The sequence below is a fragment of the Molossus molossus genome, unplaced genomic scaffold (assembly GCF_014108415.1).
Source record: "Molossus molossus isolate mMolMol1 unplaced genomic scaffold, mMolMol1.p scaffold_m16_p_14, whole genome shotgun sequence".
NCBI lineage: Eukaryota > Metazoa > Chordata > Mammalia > Chiroptera > Molossidae > Molossus > Molossus molossus.
In genome coordinates, this window is record NW_023425349.1 from 22,772,721 (window position 1) to 22,789,686 (window position 16,966).

The 16,966-nt window shown below is 47.4% G+C and overlaps 1 protein-coding gene across 2 annotated transcripts in view; it reads left to right on the forward strand.

Moving 5' to 3' along the window:
* EPB41L4B (erythrocyte membrane protein band 4.1 like 4B) overlaps positions 1–16,966 on the forward strand; it is a 124,964-nt gene extending 107,998 nt beyond the window's left edge. Inside the window, exons 23-26 of one of the 2 annotated variants that reach the window (XM_036261276.1) lie at positions 4,599–4,715; positions 6,769–6,837; positions 13,165–13,310; positions 14,330–16,966. In XM_036261276.1, the coding sequence (XP_036117169.1) occupies positions 4,599–4,715; positions 6,769–6,837; positions 13,165–13,310; positions 14,330–14,399 (402 nt within the window). In that variant the 3' untranslated portion in view covers positions 14,400–16,966. The remainder of the gene's footprint in view (positions 1–4,598; positions 4,716–6,768; positions 6,838–13,164; positions 13,311–14,329) is intronic. The other variant, XM_036261277.1, reaches the window with a different exon arrangement.

A 16,966-nucleotide genomic window follows, 5' to 3' on the forward strand; every position in this document is an offset into this window, starting at 1 on the left:
CTACATCTGGCCCAGGAACTTGCCACTTTGGGGAAGAGTCTGGAAGAAGGGCTGTGTTTAAGCACTCCCAGACTGGGAAAGTTCAACAAAGGGCATGAAGGCAAGTTAGGTGATCTGGTGCGACCTCTGTACCAGTGAGTATACCAGTTCTATGCTCGAGAGGTCGTGTTGTGGGCGATGGAAGCCCCAGGAGCAAGCTGAGGACATCCGGCCTAGCTGGAGGGCAGCATCCCCACAAAGAACCCACGAACCCCTAGGGTACAGTCTGAAAGCAAAGGGGAGGAAGCTAAGTGCCTAGGCTTGATGGTGCCAGGGTTTTAAAGTATGAGTAGGAGTTTGCCACTTGGAGAAAGTGGACCGAAGCATTTTATGCAGAAGTCACGGCATGAGCAAAACACAATTTATTGAAAAGGCCCAATAGAGCTTAGAACTAGGATTAGTTTACAAAAAAAAAAAAAAGACTGTGGCTTTGATAGGAGTCATGGTGTTCTCTTACAGATCCAACTTATAGATTGAATTGCTCATCTGTTCTTTGAATATAACAGACTGAGATTAGAAAGGAAGCAACATCTGGCACGGGTCCAGAGGCTCCTGATATGAGATGCAAATGCCTAGCAAGTGACTGTCCAGACCCTATTTGTACCCCTCCAGCAGCAGGGAGCTCTTTCCTTCTCCCCAGTACACCCTGCTTGCATCTCTGTGGATCGTACTTAGCCCTGGAACAGGGGCCAGGGAGCTGCACCTGCCCAGGCACAGGACAGCTGGGTCCTTGTGCTGCACTGAGACATGTCTGCCCACTTCATGTGAAGTCTGCCGTGAATGTGCGTTTTCAGGCTGAAGCATCCTGTGTCTTGCTTGCATGGATTTGAGGCATGGGCGCACATTCACACGGAAGGAAGGCTGGAGGGCTGACATGTTGGCGGGAGCCCACTCCATTTGGGCTTTCCTCAGCATCATTGGCTTTGCCCTTACTTCCCTCCAGAGTCCTGTCTTCCATGGGCACCTCGGGGTCCTAGAGAGGAAGAGGGATGCTGGCTGGCTGCTTCTCCCAGTGTCTGGTCCTCTTCCCTCCATCTCCTCCATCTGCTCTTCCCAGTGGCATAGATACAAGCAGCAGCCCTCTCTGCCCTCGTTGCCAGGGTGATGGGGGGGGAGGTTATGTTGTTTGTGTCTAGGGACAGCAGAGGCGAGACTGGACTTAAGGTCTGGGGCTGGATAAGACCCCTAAAGCCACATCATTGCCCTGGTTCCTGGGAGAACAGAGGAAAGAGGAGAGAACAGAGCTGGATAGACAGGAGAGCCGAGGGGGACAGATTGTCTTGCCTTCATTCAACAACATTCCACCAAAACACCCTCAGAGCTAATTTAACCCTGAGAACTCTCCACCCTTACGAACCAGTCTGTGTGGGGTGGTTTCCAGAGAAGCATCATCCAAACAGCCAAGAATAAAGAAAAAGTTTCCATCTTTGACTGGCATCTCTGAGAAAACATTCAAGATGAAACCCACAGCCGGTAACTCTTCCTGAATCTCTTTTCACTCTCTTCTTCATGCTCCTGCCCCCTGCACACCTCCAAGGGCTTTTATCCTCAAGCTCTTCACAGCGACATTCTTTCCAGCTTCGCTCTTGCAGCATTTTTTCCTCCTTTCCCCACATCTCCTCTTCTCTAATCCCAACTCTTTGACTCTGGAGCTCCATTTGGCAATCTGAGCCCCTCCACCGCCGCGGCTTGCGGCCTGTGCAGTCTCTGAATCCGCACCACAGGCTTCATCATCAGCTCAGTTTCTGCCTGGGACGGAGGAGGTGGGTGTGGGGGTGGGGAGAGAAGGCAAGTCGGTGAAGACAGCTCCCTCTCCATCTGCTATCCTCTGCAGGGGCGTGAGTGCGAGCAGTGCACACAGGCTGCCGCTGTTGATGGAGGGAGGGAAGTTAGATGGAGGGAACATTTGCACACCAATACTGATGACCCCCTAGGCACGTGGAACCCTGCCCCCCACTCCAGGTCAGTCATGCCAGCTTCCCTCTCCGGGTCACACAGACCACAGACATCTGTGCCTCTTACGTTTCTGATGCTTTCTGTTTGGGGCTTGTCCCTCCCCAATCCCTGTACTTCCTGAACCCCTCACCCAACAGCAGAGCAGAGCCAGACATAAGCCAGGTGTCTTCTGGGTTAGAGGTGGCTGGTCAGGAGTTCACGTGTCAGGGAGGAGATTGGTCTAGCCAGAGGAAGGCTGCGAAGGCTGTCAGAGCGACTGGGTTTCCCTTCATCCCAATCACTTAGGTTCTATTTTGAACCTCATTTGATCACAGGGGCTAAGGCTTCATCTCAAGTCAAATCAGAGTGTTCTCCAGGGCCCGGGGAGAGGGAGGGAAGTCATCTAGTCTGTGATGTCATCTGCTTGCCCACACATTTGGGCACTCTGCTTCCCTCGTGCAGAGAGTGGGATGGAGACCACTGTCCTGCTGGGATGTGAGTCCCGTCTGCTGGGCACACCACACAGCCCTCTGCTCCGGGGCCTGCCACCTGCCGGCTCCACCTCGCAGAGGGACACAGGGACCCTGCCCTCATCTCCGTTCCCCAGCTCAGCACTCCCTCGTGTCTACCCCTCCTCCCGCCCCCTCTGACTTTTCTCCTCTGTCCTCAAACTGGCCATCTCTTTTGTTGTCTGGATGACGAAGCCTCCTGCTTTTTCATCATCGTTTGTCTGGGCCAAAATCTTTCCCCAAAAGTCAGATTTTGAAACTCAAATTCCAAGTAGATAGAACCTAGCTTCCCGAGTGTGGGAAAGACCCAAGGAGCAAAGGAGATACCAGACAAAAAAATAAAACAAAATAGTCTTTCATAATAGCACCCTATTACATATATGATCTTACTCCCTGTTCATTTCCTAAGAGTGGGAGCTCCAGGAATTTTTTTGGGTTCAAGTCCACTCAGATGCATATTTACGAAGGTCAGAGATGCTTTGGGGATCCACATTGCTTGACCATGGAAGTCCAGTGCTGGGCAGAGCCTTAAGTCATTCATCATCATCTTCGATTCAGGCATGGGTGGGCTGTACACATTTTGGCTTATAGGCAGTACATCCATGCTTCTCAGTTATTTATGCCAGCTTTTATTTTCTTCAACAAGCACGTATCAAGTGCCTGCTGTTACCTGTAGAAACAAAAGACCCGTGACCTGGGGGTCCCTGTGGTTCTGGCTGGGGCTTTGATGCATGGGGCAGGGGTGGGAGCCGAGCCTGAGGGCAGACGGGCCACGGATTCTGTCTTATGAAGTTTAGGATTTATTCTGAGGACCAGAGAGAGCAGTGGGGGGATTTTAAGCAGGCCGGTAAAACTGAACAGGAGACTAACGTGAACTCACTTGCTCCTGAAGGACAGATTTGGAACCACTCATACAGGGGTCTAGACCCATAGATTTAGACTTTGCAAGTGCCATTTCCGCACATCCCACATTGGAAGAGTAAAACAAGGCTGTTGTGAAGGCCACTGTGAGATAGGGTTGTAAAAGCCCCTTGGAAGCTGTCTAGGGCTGCAGAGTGGTAAAGGGTGGTAAAGAGTTAGATCCGCTTGGAGACGGGAAAGAGGCCTGTAATTTTCTTGATCAGTTTTCAGTGCAACTTACCCAGAGGCTGTACTTTATTCATTACGGCAGAATCATACCAACTACTTAAAGAAACTCTCTTGAGCTAAAATATGCATGTATTATTCTCTGGAGCAAATGGTTCCTTCCGGAAACCCAAACTAACCCTGTCAGTGGCCCCGTCTCCTGACGTCAGAGCATTCTCTCTTCACCATCCTCATTTTCACCGGTACAAGCTGCTGGACCTCTGCCAGGCGCATGGCACAATGTCGGGCTGGGGCGGAGAATCTGGTATCCCAAGTGACGTGGCATTTTCTCACAATGCTTGGCACCTTCCAGCTAAGCAGCAGGGTACCCCAGCGCCAATACGAAATGCCAAGGCCTGGGCCCATGGGTGTGGGAGGGGAGTTAGTGCCAGCAGGTTTTCTGAACACAGATAAAGAGACATGGCAGATGAAATCCGAAACTCTGCGTTCCTCCTCGCTGGTGTCTCTTTCCTGGAGCGCTGTGCTGGACAGCTACTCACCGACTCGCCATAATGTGGACCCTTACTAGCAGGGCCACCACACATGGATGGCACACACCGCCAAGCGTGTGGCCACTCCTCACAGTGCCCCCATGCTGATATCACTAACTCATCACAGCTTTCTTTCTGGCTTGGCCTGGGCAATGCTTCAGAGCCCTCAACAGCATGCCAGGAAACCACTGCCAGTCCTGTGCAGTTGGCACAGGAGATGGCCCCGACCTGCCCATGCCGGGGATGGGGTTTTGATGCCGCGTTCTGCTCAGATGGTAGAGAAGACAGATGAGGGCCAGAGAGGAGGGCGGCGGGAGGGATTAGCCTCCAGTTGGCTAGAGGCAGGACATAGGCTGCGGGTGAGGCTGGCTTGAGAGCAGGAGCTGACAGATCCGTCTTGCACTGTGCTATCTTTCTCTCCTCCCCTCCCTTATCTCCTCCTCCTCCTCCCTGTCTCTCACCACCTCCTCCTCCCCTTCTCTCCTCTCCTCGTGAGCAGGCAGAGCCCGCCAGCGCCCCCCACTGTGCCCACTCTCGCTGCTCTCCTCCACTCTCTCTCCCCATGAAGGAAGAGACCACTGGAGTTTGCATGCACCCTCCAATCAAAACGAGGCTGGTAGGTACCCCGGCAGGGAGAGGGGCCTGGCCAGGAGAGGCGAGGCGGGCAGGAGCCACCAGGCGGCCGCCGCGTGGGTGTGCAGGAGCGGCAGGCCTCCGGAAGAGGCCACCAGGTGCTCTCACCCAGGACGGACGCAGAGTTTGGACCAGCTGGCTCTGGTCAAACTGGGACACTGGGCTCCGGTCCTGCCCCTTCATCTCTAGGTCTCAAGAACCAGGACCAGCTCGTTTTCCTAGTGCTTCAATGAGCATAGATGCTTTCCCCAGAGAGAAAATTCTTAGTTGCGTTTCAATTGAAAATAGAAACTTTTTAAAACTTGTCTTTTTGCTACTTACCAAAATAATATGAGTATTGCATAATAACTTGAAAGAAATCACCCATAACCCCAACCTAGCACATTTTTTTTTCATTTTTGCATGTTCCCCGACAATACTTACTCATCTTCATTCATAATTTTACATAGTTAAATCATAGTATCCATGTCGTCTCCTGTTTTTCACTTAATGTTGTGTTCTTTCTGTCTTGTTCTTGTTACCACATTCTCTATGACCGTTTCTATTCCATAAAGCAAGTGATCCACCATTTTCCTAACCAGTTCTTTCCTGCTGTTTGTCCCTTTTCCAGGGAACACATGTAGGGTTTTGTGTCAGGCATTTCATTTTCTCAGGCTAGACCCTGCTAGGTTCAATATTGCGACTTTGACTTTGCTCCCTGGCTCAAGTGATTATACTAAATGACAGCACCTTCGGAAGAGTGAATACGCTTGGCCACAGCCAAACAACACAGAGTACAACTGTTGAAATATATTTTTGCCTCATTTAGAGCAGGTACAACATAATTCTTCAGAGTTGCTAGCTTTCACGTTTCTGTGATTGCAATAATAAACCTCTTCCCCCTTCTACTTCATGCTGGTCTGAGAGTCTTCTGTGTAGGTGACTTGTCATTTGGCTGTCGGTCCCAGACACCATGTGGAACCACGAGGCCACTCGAGGAGACTGTACCACATGGCTTTGCCCCGCGTCCCAATCTTGCCACCACCAGCTATCTGAGTTGGCACCTGAGTCTTAAGGCAGTGTGGGGTCCATTCTGGGAATCCGGAGATGTTTATAGAGGCAGAAGAGAATTCGGGGAAGGGGAACAGGCTTGGACTGGACCTCTCAGTGCATACTGCTAGGACATTGTCATTCCCAGGTCAGTTGGATTGAGACCTATTCCACCCGTTTAGAAACCTCAGCAAATTTTGGTCTGGTCTGATGTGTTCTTGCTCATTCCTACCTGACTCCCCATTAGAGTGACTCAGGGAGCCGTCCCAGGGTCTATAGACAAGACCCTAAGGGACACAATGGCTGCCACCAATGGGCAGTGGTGGCTTCGGTGTCTCGAAAGCAACCCTCTAGTGGCCAGTGGCAGAGTGTGCATCCCCAACAGGTGTGCAGGCAGTGTCTGTGTCCTGGGGGCTGCAGACAAAGCTAGCGGGTTTCTCCTGTTGCCCAGAGTTTACAGGGAGTTGTACATCTAAGGTGAACAGATAGGGATGCTTTCTGGCCTCATTAGTCCAGGTCTGGCTAATGGTATGATCTTCAGTAAGTCACTCCTCTGTCCACCGTGACAGACTGTGTCCCAGGATGTGACCTCTCAGCAGTCTCTAGTCCTTTTCCTTCAGCCACAGAGATGCTGTCGGCAGCCGCCCCATTATATACCCTGCATTATGCACCCTGGTCAGTGGATCAGGCCAGATAGCGGGCCCAGCATGCCTGGGAGGCCCAGGCAGACCCCAGGGAAGGGGGTTCCAGGGCAAGGTAAGCGTGGGTACCCCCCCAACATGAGACTCTGTCCTGTCATCCCTGCTGAGTCAGTTTACAGTACAGCGATGGGCACAGATACAACCACTGGCCACACTCCTGTGTGTTTCCTTACACAAGCAATGAAGGCTCTGTGTGTGTGTTTCCCCCGAATTCTTCCGTTTGATTTTAAAAGTGCACTGCCAAAGATGGCAAAACTTTGTTTTCTAATCTGAAAGTAACACTCTTGTCTCTTCTCTCTTTTGAAGATAAAAACATTCCCGGTTGATACAGTGACCCCGTTTCCCGATCCTTTCATTGCAGGGCCACCGTTTACCGTAAGTAGCTCCAGAAACCTGGTCTGCGTTTAACGGCATTGTTCCCAGGTGGCCCACTTTGCGGCCAGGCAGCCATGCCGACCGCTTCTTTCCATCACTGTCAACTCTGTGAGTTCGGAAGGAGCTGGGGTTTGGGGGGTGGTCTCCATCTTTTAGTTACCTTATTGAGCTTCATGAACATAAAATTAACCATTTTATTTTTTAAAATATGTTTTTATTGATGTTTTAGAGAGAGGAAGGGGGAGAGAGACAGAAACATCGATGTGAGAGAGAAACATCAATCAGCTGCCTCCTGCATGCTCCCCACTGGGGATCGAGCCCACAACCTGGGCATGTGCCCTGACCAGGAATCGAACCGGGATCTCTCAGTCCATAAGTTGACACTCAATCCATTGAGTCACTCTGGCCGGGCTAAAATTAACCATTTTAAAGTGACAACTCAATGACAGTATATATAGAGTCATGCAGCTACCCCCATTGTCTAGTTCCAAGACATTTTTGTCACCTCCCCAAAGGAAACCTCATACCACTAAGCAGTTGCTCCCCGTTTCCTGCCTCCCTCTGGCCCCTGGCAGCCACCAATCTACATTCTGTCTGTATGGATTTACCTAGTTTGGATATTTTATATAAATAGAATCATATAATATGGCACCTTTTGTGTCTGGCTGCTTTCACTTAGTATAATGTTGCCAAGGCTCATGCAGATTGTAGCATGTATCAGTACTTCATTTCCGTTATGGCGGAATGATATTCCATTGTACATATACACTGCAATGTGTTAATCCATTCATTCATTGATGGGTATTTGGGTTGTTTCCACCTTTTGGCTATTGTAAATAGTGATACTATGAACATGCATAGACATGGTATTTGTTTAAGCCCCGGTTTTTTATTCTTTTGGGTTGGATCTGCGTCTTGATAATGGTGTGATTTTAGGTAAGTCACTTGACCACTCTGAACACCAGTCTCCTCTTATTTAAAGTGGACACAGTAATAAGAATGTCCTCCTTGTATCCAGCTGAGGCAAGAATCAAAAGGGATGAAGAACTCAAAAGTACTTGACTAGCCACAGACCATCCGACAAATATCAAGCATGATTGCCATTTCTCTCTTTCTTTCTTCCTCACCGGAGGATATTTTTCCATTTATCATCAGAAAGAGTGGGAGGGAGGAACAGAAGAGGAGAGAGAGAGAGAGAAACACCAATGTGAGAGAGACACATTGACTGGCTGCCTCCCGCACTATGAGATACATGCCCTTGACCGGAATTGAACCCTCAAACCATTGGTCCGCGGGCCGACACTCCAACCACTGAGCCAAACCGGCCAGGGCGAGCATGGTTGTTATTTCTCAAGGCTGGAGAGGCAGGTGGGAATTAACAAGAGCCAGTAGTCGTGACAACCAGCTTCATGTCATTACCTCTCTCTGTGTCATTGGGCAGCTTATGTAAACTTGCTGAAAATAGTTAAAATGTTTTTTAACATTTAAGTGTTGTAGTTTCCTATTTGCAGAATGAGAGTGTCTGATGGTTTTCAGCCTTCCTGTCAGCTGCTCGGTTATTTTCTTTAAATGAAAACTTCCTCAGGAGCTCACTGTATTATGGGCGACTGTCTGGAGCACAAGTGGGGAGTTCAGCGCCCCTCCTCTTTTCCCTCACCTCTCCTCCTCCCAGGGGTCAGATCTAGGGAATTCCTAGAACCAAAGGATTCCTGAGCCTCCTTCCAAAGGGTTTCTGGCCAATCTGGAGGATCTGTGAGGTGGGCTGTGGATGACCCAGGGGCAGCTCCAAGTGCAGGCTCATGAGCTGGGTAGTGGTCACTGCCTGAGGTGGTTTGAATCTCATGGAGAGGGAGGGTGTGCACAGTGGCTGATCCAGGTTTCAGCCGCCCAGGAAGAGGCAAAAACAGGCTCCCAGAAATTCCATTTCTAGGCTCATAAGCTGCTCCCAGCACCTGCCTTTTAAGAACCAGAGGGCAGAGACACGGGCTGGGCCGGGCTGTTCAATGCTACTGCTCCAACGTGGTTCATCCCACCCTGGTAGTTTTGCTAGGCACAGTTCCCCAGCCGGGAACTCTGGCTCCTCGTCCCTCGGCTGGCCATAATGGGCACTCTGGCCTCCTGCCCAGCCTTGGCAGTGCCGTGAGACACCCAGGGAAGCCCTTCCTGAAAAGCTGGGGGCCAAGAGGAGCAGGAAACCAATGTCAGAAACCGCGCTGGGACTTTGAAGAACTGGGCAAGAATGGCTTGAAGGCAGTGGAGGAGGCAGAGGGAAGAGCCTGGTCGTGGGGCAGGACTGGTCATCCCACATTCAGGGGAGTGAAATGAAAGCCAGAGGACTCCGATGCAGACAGCTCGGGAGTGGGACCTGAGAAGAGGAAGGGGAGGAAGGAACAAACACTGAAGAGGCATAACCATGCTTGGCCTTGTAAACCACAGTAGGAATCCTGCTGTTTATCCTAAGAGCAATGAGAAGCCTTTGAAGGACTTGAAGCAGGGCAGTGACAGGGCAGGTGCCTTTGGAAGTGTTCCCTGTGACAGGCAGAGTGAAGTCAGGAGAGTAGTCTAGAAATTCAGTATAGTAGTTCAAGGCCAGAGGGTGGAGAGCTTGACCCAGAGCAGTTTTGGTGGCGGTGATGGAGAGAAGTGCAGAGATGGAGAGATTCTTAGGAGGTTGGTAAGGAACTGGATTAGATAAAGAGGGAAGGTCAAACTGACTCCCAGATTTCTGAGTGGCAGAATGTGGATGGACAGTGGGTTCATTTACTCAGATAAGGACATCTGAAAGAAGACCGGATTGGGAGGGATAATGAACTTGCTTCTGGCCATGATGTGTTAGAAATGCCTTGGAACTTTTCAGGTGGAGACAAGGAATGGATGATTGGGTGTCCAAGTCTGTAACTGAGGGGAGAGACTAGACTGGAGATAATAAGTGGGGAGTTACTGACAGCCCAGTGGTAGCAGAAGCCAAGTTCATAGGCTTCAGCCTCCTAATTTTCTCACTCCTGTGTGGTGTGTTGTGTTCTCTTCTCCCCACCAAGGTCAAGATATTTGACCTTGCTGCAGGATTGGCCTTTCCACTGACCTACAGACCTATCTTGGCCACAGTTATTGGGGAGTTCAGCAGTACCAGGGAACTCTGCACAAAGTTGGCCTGGCAATTGATCTAGCATTGACCTTGAGCCTGGTTTTAACAACTGGGCTCCTTGCTTGATCCTAAAACCTTATAGTCAGGCCTGTTAACTGGGTTTCAGCTTTATACTCAGCTGAGGCCTTGGTCTGTTTAGGATGAGGGCCCCAGGCTGGCTCTGGTCAAATTAATGTCCCATGTTCTTTTTCCTAATCTGGGCCTGTCCCTCTGTTACCTGCTTTGTTCCAGTGAAAGTTCATTCATTCATTCATCTTTTCATTCAACAAATATGAAAAAGATGAGTACTCAGGGTTGAGATTTAATAATTTTGGTAACTTTTATTGCTCCCCAGGGTCATTAAGTGAAGCTAGCTTTTTTTCTTTCTGTCTGGAGTGCATGGCACTGAAGAATATAATGACTGCTAATAAAGTTCGGTGCCACTCCTTGATTCATGCTGTGGCCCTGGCACTTTTACCCACCATTGCCTTTGGGACATATTTCCCCCTTTTTCCAGAAAGATCAAAAGTGGTATTACAATCCCAACCTCCACCCACTTCATGAAGCTACAAAGCAACTTCTTACCCCCGCTCCTGTATCAGGAAGGATGAGCTAAGTCATGCTTTAGAATGACAAACTGCATGTCCTACTCATGTGGCATGTCTGCCGTGGGTAGGCTGAGGGCTCTGCTCCATACTGTCCTCTCTCTGGGACCCAGGCTAGTGGAGCAGTTGCCATCTGGAACACTGCTGTGACAGTGGCAGAAGGGAGAAAAAGAAGTAATAAATCACACACTGGCTCTCAAATCTTCCAAAGGAAACAAAATATCCTCATTTCCTTGGCCAAAGCAAGGCACATGGGCAAGTGAAATCTCACCCGGGGCCTGGAAAGTGCTGAGCCAGAATGATCTGGTGGACCGCACAGATGATAACTACAGCTCAACAAAGTGCGAGTTCTTCGTGGCAAAACTACATACTGGGCCCTGGCTGGTTTGGCTCGGCAGTTAGAGTGTCGGCCCATGGACCAGAGAGTCCTGAGTTTGGTTTCTGCTAGGGCACGTACCTCGGTTGCAATTTGTCCCTGGTACTGGTTGGGGTCATGTGGGTGGCAACCACTCGATGTGTCCCTTTCATGTTGATGTTTCTCTCTCTCTCTCTATCTGAAGATGGATGCAAAAATGTCCTCGGGTAAGGATTAATATCAAAACAAAACAAAAAAAACTACATGCTGGGAAATGTCTGATGCTCCTGTTCTCTTGGTCAGCTATTTGGCATGGCTCCATCCTAGGCCAGGTCAGTTCTCCCTCTGGAAGCAAGTGTAAAACAAATGGGGGCTTGCATTTTCCAGCAAGAGCTTTTCATGACCCCTCGAAGATAAGCTTCTCCCCATTGCTCAAGCCAGCTATACCCTTACAAAACTATAACTATACTTGGTATTTTTAGAGGTCTTCCATGTTTTCCTAGAAGGGATAACTTCAGCAAGATAATCAGAGACGCACAGCCGAATTATAATTGAGTGGAGTACTTTATTCACTGGCAGGCTGTGGGGGGCATAGTCTCCACAAATCAACAGCCCCAAACATTCTTGCAGTCTGTTTATAAAGACCAAAACCACATTCTCTTCATGCTGCCTTGGCGTCATTAAGGGAGAAACTGATACAGATAGGGGGCATGAGGAGTTGTTACAAAGGTCAGGGCAATTATTAATCGCAGTATTTTTATGTTTTGGGGGGGGGTTTCCCAAGGCCATTACTAATCCCTTTATCTTTATGCTTCTGGTTCCCTAAGGCCATAGTGTTTAGATGAGTCAGGGTGTGTACATGTATCAAATGCTGGTCAGAATGGAGTTACTTAAATTAAGTAGTCTAGTTCATTTAGAGGTTTTCCAGGTTTTCCTAAAAGGGATAGCTTATCTTCCGTCTAAATCACCATGAACATAGCGCTCATTTGATGATCAAAGCCTCTTCTTTTTTTTTTTTAAATCCTCACCCAAGGGTATGTTTTCCATTTATCTTCAGTCAGAGTGGGAGGGAGGGAGAGAGACAGAGAGAAAGAGAGAGACATCAATGTGAGAGAGACACATTGATTGGCTACCTCCTGCATGACCCCGACCAGGGCTGGGGACTGAACTGCAACCAAGGTACGTGCCCTTGACCAGAATCAAACCCACAACTCTTTGGTCCATGGACTGACACTCTAACTGCTGAGCCAAACTGGCCAGGGCCAAAGCCTCTTCGTTAGAAAGCCATGTGAAAAATTCCCAGGAAATAGTGTGAAAAGTCAAATTATAAAGTATAAGGCTGGCATTCTCTAAAGGATATAAAACAAACAAAAAGCATACATAGAAAAAATACAAAGGAAATATACTGACAACTGTAAGGAATTATGAAATTTCTTCATTGATTTGCTTTTATATATCTTCTAAGTTTCCTATGTAAAAGTAATAAGCATATCATACAAATAACAATAATCAGTTATTCTCTCCAAATGAACCAATACTTCTCAAATTTTACTTTGTTTCAGAATCATCTAGCGGTCTTGTTAAAACACAGATTGCTGGACTTCCCAGACATTCTGGTTTCAAAAGTCTTTGCAGGGGGGTGGGGTGGGGTGGGGTGGCTGAGGATTTACATTTTTACCAAGTTTCAAGATAATGCTGATGCTGCTAGTCTGGGGACCATACTTTGGGACCAATTGCTGTAGGGGTGAAAAACACCAGTTATGGAGTCAGCTAATCCAGGTTCTAAATAATGGTTCTTAACACACCCCATGTGATTTTGGGAGGATACTTGACCTCTCTGAGCCTCACTTTCCTTTTCCATAAAATCAGTTCTAAGAGGCATATTTTTTTCACCTTTTAACGTCTCTGAAATCAGAAACTCATTACAATAGTGGGCGTGACAAAGGTGGAATGGCCACGTTTTTCTTTCTCTGTGGCACATGTGAAAATGGTGGGTCTTACCATGCTGGGGTCTAAGACGTGACGAAATAGGAGCTCTACCTTAAAGCACTGTCAGGAGGTAATGTATGTAAAGTACTTTGCATAGTGTCTGGCACAAAGTAAAATCATTTAATAAATGCCAGGTGAGTTTAGCTATTATTAAAAAGCAACAGGAATTGTATGGTCAGGCTTAGGGAACAGCTGACGGTGTGAAAATGGAACCCAAATTGAGATTGATTTCCTCTTTTTTGTTTCCTCTCCAGGGAGACTTTAGAGACGGTAAATTACAGTGCTCTCCTGGCCAGTCCTCCCCGCTGATTCCACCCGTGACCCTGAGGCCTTTGACAGAGACCATCTCCACAGTGCGGACCATCTACACCGCTCGGAAGCCTGTTTCTCTGGCAGCGAGGTGGGTCAGGGAAAGCAGGCACAGGCGTTAGGCTCATTGTGTTTGTGATGTCTACAACCCTCTCATTCATTCTTTCATTCACTTATTCCGGATTTATAGACATGTCCTCAAAGGCTAGACAGTACTCTAGGTGCTAGGGATGTACAGAGACCCAAACAGATAAAAGTATGAAGTTTAACCCAGCCATTGTGGCTCAATGGATTAAGCATCGTCCCATGGACTAAGAGGTCCTGGTTCGATTCCTGGTCAGGGCACATGCCCAGGTTGCAGAATCGATCCCCACTGGGGGGCATGCAGGAGGCAGTCAATTGATGTTTCTCAGATCGATGTTTCTATCTCTCTCTCTCTCTAAAAAGAAATCAATAAAAACATATTAAAAATAAAACTGTCCTTTTTAAAAAAAATAATAAAAGTACGAAGTTTACAATTTAGCGTTGAGGGAGGGGAGACTGACATTAAATGAGTGTGTGTGTGTGTGTGTGTGTGTGTGTGTGGACAGTGGAGACGGATTCCATAGACAGGCAACTGAGCCTGAGGGCCAAGAAGTCAGAAGCAATCTCTTAAAGCAGCCAATTTCCATTCCATTTTATTTATTAAAACACAGGAGGGAATTCTAGGAGAAAGTGCATATGAGATCAATGGAAAGCATGATTTAAAGAACTCTAACCTCTGGACATCTTGCCAATCACTCAAAAGACCTTTACTGAGAGGCTGCTGTGCACCAGCTCCTGTGCTTGGCTCTGGGGGTCCAGAGATGAAGGACATACATGTACTCAGTCCCCTCGGAGCAGGGCCAGGAGCAGCTCTCAGTCTGGGGGGCGAGCGGGGGTGAAGCCAAGAGGTAGCCAGACAATGTCAGGTCATTGTCACGCTAGCAAATGTAGGGGGTCCTTAAGGAGCCTGACTGAGAAAGTCAAGAACTGCCATCAAGAAAGAACCTTGATGACAACTTCAGCTGCGTCTGCTCGTGGGATTTTTGAGGGTTTCTCTCACTGTTTTGTCACCTACTCTTTCTTCAGTGCAGAGACGCTCCGGCAGGAACTGGAGAGAGAGAAAATGATGAAAAGACTGCTGATGACCGAACTGTGATTCTCCTCTTATGGCCTGGAGGATGGCACGGTGCCTTCTGTCGTTTCCCTGCTTCGGGCTTTGTGTGCTCACTCTAGCACACCACGCAAATGTGTGCTCTGTTCGCCCAGGTCCCCATGAGGAGTCGAAGCCGACATCTGGCTTGACTCTTATTGGAAAAGTTATTTTATGTCTCCTGAGTATTAGAGTTTTTCTACTACTCAATGTAGTCGAGACAAGATTGGTATGCCTTGGAGAAGAAAAATGGAAAAATGGGGTATCCTTTTCAGAAGTACCAGTGTGAATACCCTGACAACCACAGGGGTTACTAAGGCGCAGAACCCTTTGCTATCAATCTCAACCATGTGATTTTGTATGACTGAAACTTACACCAAGCTTTGACTGTTTGTTAAAGAGTCATTTTTAACAAGAGAATAATTCTTTATTGCTGGTTTTTCATTTACACTGGTAAATACACAGATCTTTTAAAGTCTTTAACATTCATTTTTATTCAGACACGAGTAGATGAACAAAAAAGGAGAGTTGGAATCACCAGGACTTGAAACATAATTTCACACGTGACTTTGTTAGATACGATATTATTTGGGATGCATCTAATTTATCATTGAACCCAAAGTAGGAAATTATAGCTTAAATTCTGAAAATCTTTACAAGGCTAAGATGATTCCATGTCAGGAATCATTTGGGTGTTCCATAAAGGAGAATTATTTCTAAAGTTGATCAATTTCTATCCTGTTGATAGAACCTTGACCAGAAGAAACTCTGCTCTCTTTTTTATAAGTTTCAAGAAATGTGTTTTTAAATTTTTATTATGTACTTGAACAACTTTGCAGACATAAAGGAACCCCCTAACCACAAACTAGCCCTCCAAATTGTTTCCCCAAGCTTTCTCAATGAAATGCACACCTTTTCCACATAGGTATGATCGGTGTGTACATCCTCTTTGGTTGTACTTGCCCATCTAACACATATCTCCTCTTGTCAACACAGATCCTGCTCTCACCCATTTAAATACCCATATCACATGGTTAAACTCACTTCTCTCCATTATTGGATTTTTTAGTTATATCCCATTTTTCACTCTTATAAATAGTGCTGCTATGAATGTCTTTGTAAAAAATTATCCTTCCTTTGGATTTTTCCCTGGGAAATATCTCCAAAGAGGGATCGCAAGGTCAAAGAGCATGAAGTATTGTATAGCTCTTGCTTTATTGCCAGATTGCTTTCTAGAAAGATCCAATCTCTGGGTTGGAAGGACCTTAAAGGTCATATAGTTGAATCCCCATCCCCTCTGAATGCTTGAATTCCTTCTACAATTTATGATGCCACCAGCAATGTATAAGCATTTCTATTTACCAATAGCTCTGCCAGTATTGGGTTTTGCCATTTTTATTTATTTTTGCTAGTTTAATAGGTGTGTATAGTTGTTCTTGAAAGGTTGTTTTATTAATTGCTAGCAAGGCCGAGCACTTTTTCATGTGATGATTTACTAGCTGTATTTCCTTGTGTGTAAAAATGTCCATCCATTTCTTAAGACCACTTGTTAAGTGGAATTGATCTCATATATTTGTATCAGAACTGTATTTTTACGTTGTATTGTATAGCTTGCTCTCCTGTCTCTATACTTAAAACTGAATGGTGCCAATAATTTGATACTAATGATTACTTAAAAAGAGCAATGCCTCATTTACTAGCATTGTTGTAAAATGAGGCACAGGAGCAAATATTCAGATAACAGAGGATTAACCCTTGAAGTGCTGAATCTTTAAAATATTAATATTTTTTGAGGGGAATCTTTCTAAAACAGATTACACACTTCCCTGCCTTAGTAAACAGAGAGCACTGGAGAGTATTTACCTTTTTCTTGATGAGGCATGGTCACCATCGTAAACAGCCCCTTTCGCACCTTGACGTGGTGCAGTGATGTCATCAGAAGCTACCAAAATGTGTGGGGCTTGGCTCTGCCTTTCACGGACTGTTGTGCTCTTCTCACTGATGGCTTTTACTGCTCTCTGCTCTACCAGTGAGGCCATCTGGGGCCACTGGAGTACTCGGGACATTTTACCCTCCGTACTACAGGACTCCTGGCTGTACTTTTAAAACAGCTTTCTCTGTTCTTTATCTCGTGCACACGATGATGCAAAGTGTGTCCCTGTACAGTATGGGGGAGCTGTCTGTGTCTGTGCTTGTCAGCTCTCGCCAATCCAGCACCCGCCTCCTCTCCTAACCTGCTTTCTGAACCTCCTGCTCTTCACCTCCTGCTCTCTGATGGAAACCTCCCGGGCAGAAGGGAAAGTTTTCCTGCGGAGGCCAGGAGCCCCAGTGTTTCATGGTGTCAGGTTGGCTCTGCTTCTGAGGAGGGATGCATGGGCCTTTTAGCCGCTGTTTTCAGGAGGCGCCGAGTCTCCTGCTTCTTCCCCGCGTCCCCCTGGGTTCAGAGATGTTTCAGAAGGTTGATGTCACTGGAAGTCTGATCACAAACTAGTTGGCTAATACTGTATATGAAAACCCAGTACCTTTGGCAGCTCAACTCTAACCAGTAAAATCAAGAGGATTCCATTGTGTCA